This window comes from Arachis hypogaea, chromosome 8, assembly GCF_003086295.3.
Source record: "Arachis hypogaea cultivar Tifrunner chromosome 8, arahy.Tifrunner.gnm2.J5K5, whole genome shotgun sequence".
Classification (NCBI taxonomy): Eukaryota; Viridiplantae; Streptophyta; class Magnoliopsida; order Fabales; family Fabaceae; genus Arachis; species Arachis hypogaea.
In genome coordinates this window covers 4,957,897-4,961,802 of record NC_092043.1, presented here as the reverse complement: position 1 = coordinate 4,961,802, position 3,906 = coordinate 4,957,897, and the positions used below count along the sequence as shown (strand labels likewise).

Genomic DNA, 3,906 nt, shown 5'->3' with positions numbered 1-3,906 from the left:
ATTCAATATTACTCAAGCTATTTTTTGATCTATTCAAGTAAACTCTATTTTTAATGTATTTGCACAAAGAAGCAACTTTTTTCAAACTCAGGATATTCAAAGCCTTACATAATACTATAAACAACATTCTAACATAAATGTTGAAGTTAGTAACATTTTCCAAGATAGAGAACCCAGATGAAGACGGCACCAGAGATGGCACCGAAAAAAAGCATTCCAACATTCTTGAAGTGGTCAAAACAGTTCAAAAATAAAAATCAAAGGCATAAATGTGATAAGTAAATTCTAAAATCCATCGGTGTGAAGATGAAATACTTAACTCTTTAGGGTTTTCTATCCGGCAGTGACCATGACGAATAGCAGGCGCTTGTGGCAGCAGAGGAGCTCCCTCCTCCCCCGCGTTCTCTATTTCCTCCCTCTACTATTTTTCTTCTTCCATTTTTTTGTCTCCCCTCTTTCCAATGTAGCTGCTGGATTCAATGTAGCTATTCTTTTTGGGAAAATTCCGCTGAGTTTCAAATTTCAAAATTTAATTTTTCACACTGTTTTTTGATGTTTTGATAAGCTACATGCGTCATACAATAAAAGCTAGCACTTTGTCAAGCACTGAATGCGCCACTTGACGAATAAAGAATCACTTACTATTCTCCTATTATATATTAATAGATAGATAGATAAACGATTAATTTACTTATTTTTTTCGTTGACTAAAGACGAAAAGAAAGAAATAGCACACAGTATAGAAAGGCTTAGAGAACGAAATTCACAACTCACAAGCACTAGCTGCAAAATATTAATTTATGTGGATCATGATATCAGAGTTAGACTACACTATATAGAAAAATTGATTCCTTTGAATTTATAGTAGTGAGATCCAAGCACGTCTGCATTTGGTAGAGAAAGCAAGAGATAAAAATATGGTTTAGTGCATGACACACTACCCAAATAAGCTTTATAACTCATGCATTTGCATTGAACCACATGGCCTTTTACCTCATTCAATTGCCTACCAACTTTCAACAATTCTACCAAATTCAATAATTTTCTAAGCAAGTTCACCAGATATGACAAATTAATAATGACTAGATAATGGACAATATTTCAGTAAATTTTAACTATTGATCTTAATTATATATATATTATATATATTTTTTATAATTAAAATCAACAATTGAAAATCACTAAAAATCACTAAAACACTAGTATATCGGTATACTTAAAAGTTTTCCTATATAATGAAAGTGAGATTATGGGTCCAAGTGAGGATCAGTTTGTGTTTTTTATGCATGAATCAAAAGCTGCAGAAGTAACAAAATAGAGCAAAGTAGCCAACTAAAGTTTAGATTTCATTCAAATTCACATTATGGAGCCCTATCTTGAGGGCCATTCCAATTTCCAACAATTGAAACCGTTTAGATTAGGGACTGTTGGCTTGATTAGAAGTGCAAGAAAGATAAACACTTTTGAGCTATGTTACATTTGCTATTGATTATTCACTATTACTATTAGTTACTAATATTATTACTGCCTAACAGGGAGAACATGAGGTAAGGACTCATGAGAAGAAACTGAGAAACTCTGCCTCTTGCAATCAGCTGAAATGAATTCCTCCATAGAGATCTTGTTGATCAAATGCAGCAAAATACGTTCCATGTCTTCTCCATCACTCCATTCATGGATTTCGGCCTTAACAAGCAAAGGATCTTTACATATCAGCTCCCAAACTGGGAAGTTCTTCCTTGGCATCATAAAGTCCTTTTCCTTCAGCCTCAAGCTTGGGCAATAGTCCCCACTTCCATCCCCAAGATAGATGAACCTCTTCTTCTCTTCACCACATGTTATTGAATCTTGGATTCTCTCTATGATTAGACCCTGCAATCCAAACAAATATAAATTAGAATTAGCCACAAAAATTCAACCTTTTTCGGTTTGATTAAATATCAAAGGGGTATCCTATAAACAGACCTTGCACATGTTTGGAGGGCAGAGGCTACATCCATGGTGATATTTGTTGGAGTCATGATAAGGCAAAACTCTTAACCTTCCCTCTTCAGTAATATAGGAAGGGTTAGTGTTGATCTCAGAGAAGCATTCCCTTATTCCTAAGTTCTTCAATATAGTGTCAATAAAAAGTGTGTTTGCATCACTTACAATCCTCAAGTCACACCTGAAAAGTTACAAAAATAAATTTAAAAATTTTGCTGTGTCCTAAACTTACAAATTTAGAAGAATTTAATTTTGACACATCATGTAATTCCCCATCATAAAAAATAACTACTTTTTGCATCAAAATTAAACTCAATTTAGGATTAAAAGTTTTGTATTTAATTACAAAGTTTAAATAGATTAGTGACATATGACATAGCATACCCCATAGCATAGGCGGTTTTAATGGCAGGGACAACTCTGGGATGTATAGGAATTCTCTGCAGAACCTTCACAATCTCATCAATGGTTTTCCCATTAGCATGAAGCTCCATCATCATGGTGTCCTATAAAACCCAAAAAAGCTAAGTCTTTAGGCCATGCAAACAATGTAGCTTATAGAAAAAAAGCAGAGCCTAGTGGTAATACAAATTCAGAGAAAATGAAACCTTACCATGAGAGTGTTCCAAGGCATGGTAGGAAGAAGCTGATTAAACAGATCAGTGAAACCCAATTCATCAACAACCCAGTTGTCACTGTCACATTCAATAATGGTCTTGTCGAAGTCCAAAACAACAACAGTCCCAGCCATAATAATGGTGACAAACTGAATGAGCAAGATGAAAATATGATTCTTGTTTTCGAGTGTGGTGGTGTGTGAGAAATGAGAATTAAGACTTCATGGGAGTCCAAAACTGCTGTCAAAATCGATTATTTGCTTGGTTTCAACAACGAAGAGAAAATTGGGCATTTATAGGGAACCCTATGAATGAAACGGTGTTTGAAAAAAAAAAAAAAAAAAAAAAAAACCTTGAAGATACCAAAATCCAAAGGAATATTACATAACAATTAACAAACCCCTTTTTTGAAAATGAAATTCCCATCATAGCCGTTCATCTTATAAACTCTGGGTTGATAAAAGAAGATCGGAGGGCAGAGAAATTGTAATTTACTAATTAGGTTTAGGTCAAAATCATGATACTAAAAAAGGAATATTCGAGGGTTTTGAAATCAATGTGGCCACCTATGATAACGCACTTACTAGCTACAAGATTAATATTCCTGGTATGGTCTGGTCCATTTTTAGTTATTTTTAGATTTGGTTTTTATTATAATTAGGTATGGGTGTTTTAATTTGCTAATTAAGCATGTGGTGTTCATCATCCTACTTCAAATTGGACTCTCTTTTGTGATCCACTCCTTTAGCCTTGTTTTTGTTATTTTTCATGTTAAGATAATATATGAAATCGAAATTTATACGGCTTGTTTTTTATTAGTTTGCCATTATTATATTGCTTCCGAAATCAAAACAATCAAAGTATTATTAAGTTTTCTTTCTTTATATTTTGGATTTATAAAAATTCAAGAGGCTCAAAACAAGCTGCATAGCCTATATGGATAACAAAGTAAAAAATGTTAGGCATATACAAAATGATAATACTATATGCACCAGCATTTTTTTTTAACTAAATTCAATCGAGTTAATATAAATTCAATAAAAAAAATAATGCTCGTCTATCATGTAGTTTTTTATTTTTGTGCTTTTTCAACACATAAATTTTATTACAAAGCATAAAAATTTTATTATAAAACACATAAATTTTTGTACAGAACAAAATTGTGTACATAAAACATAAATTTATGAATATAGCATTGATATTTATATATATAATACAAAAAATTATTAATATAGTACATAATTTTTTTTATATTGTGCACTAATTTTTGTGTACTGTGTAAGAAGAGGAAAAAGGTGGTGAC

General features: G+C 32.4%; 1 protein-coding gene across 1 annotated transcript; it reads right to left on the bottom strand.

Annotated features, from left to right (window-relative positions):
* Window positions 1–1,325: 1,325 nt before the first annotated feature.
* Window positions 1,326–2,982, bottom strand: LOC112705767 (inorganic pyrophosphatase 2). The gene is made up of 4 exons (XM_025756729.3): window positions 2,600–2,982; window positions 2,371–2,492; window positions 1,966–2,167; window positions 1,326–1,872 (listed from the first exon to the last, which is right to left on the bottom strand). The coding sequence occupies exons 1-4, from the start codon at window positions 2,735–2,737 to the stop codon at window positions 1,522–1,524; spliced, it is 813 nt and encodes a 270-aa protein (XP_025612514.1). The 5' UTR covers window positions 2,738–2,982; the 3' UTR covers window positions 1,326–1,521.
* Between the last annotated feature and the right edge of the window lie 924 nt (window positions 2,983–3,906).

Coding starts and splice junctions, on each gene's coding strand:
- LOC112705767 (XM_025756729.3), bottom strand. CDS start 2,737: ATGGCTGGGACTGTTGTTGTTTTGGACTTCGACAAGACCATTATTGAA. Junction 2,493..2,599: donor TGCCTTGGAACACTCTCATG/GTAAGGTTTCAT, acceptor TGGGTTTTATAG/GACACCATGATGATGGAGCT. Junction 2,168..2,370: donor AAAACCGCCTATGCTATGGG/GTATGCTATGTC, acceptor GTAACTTTTCAG/GTGTGACTTGAGGATTGTAA.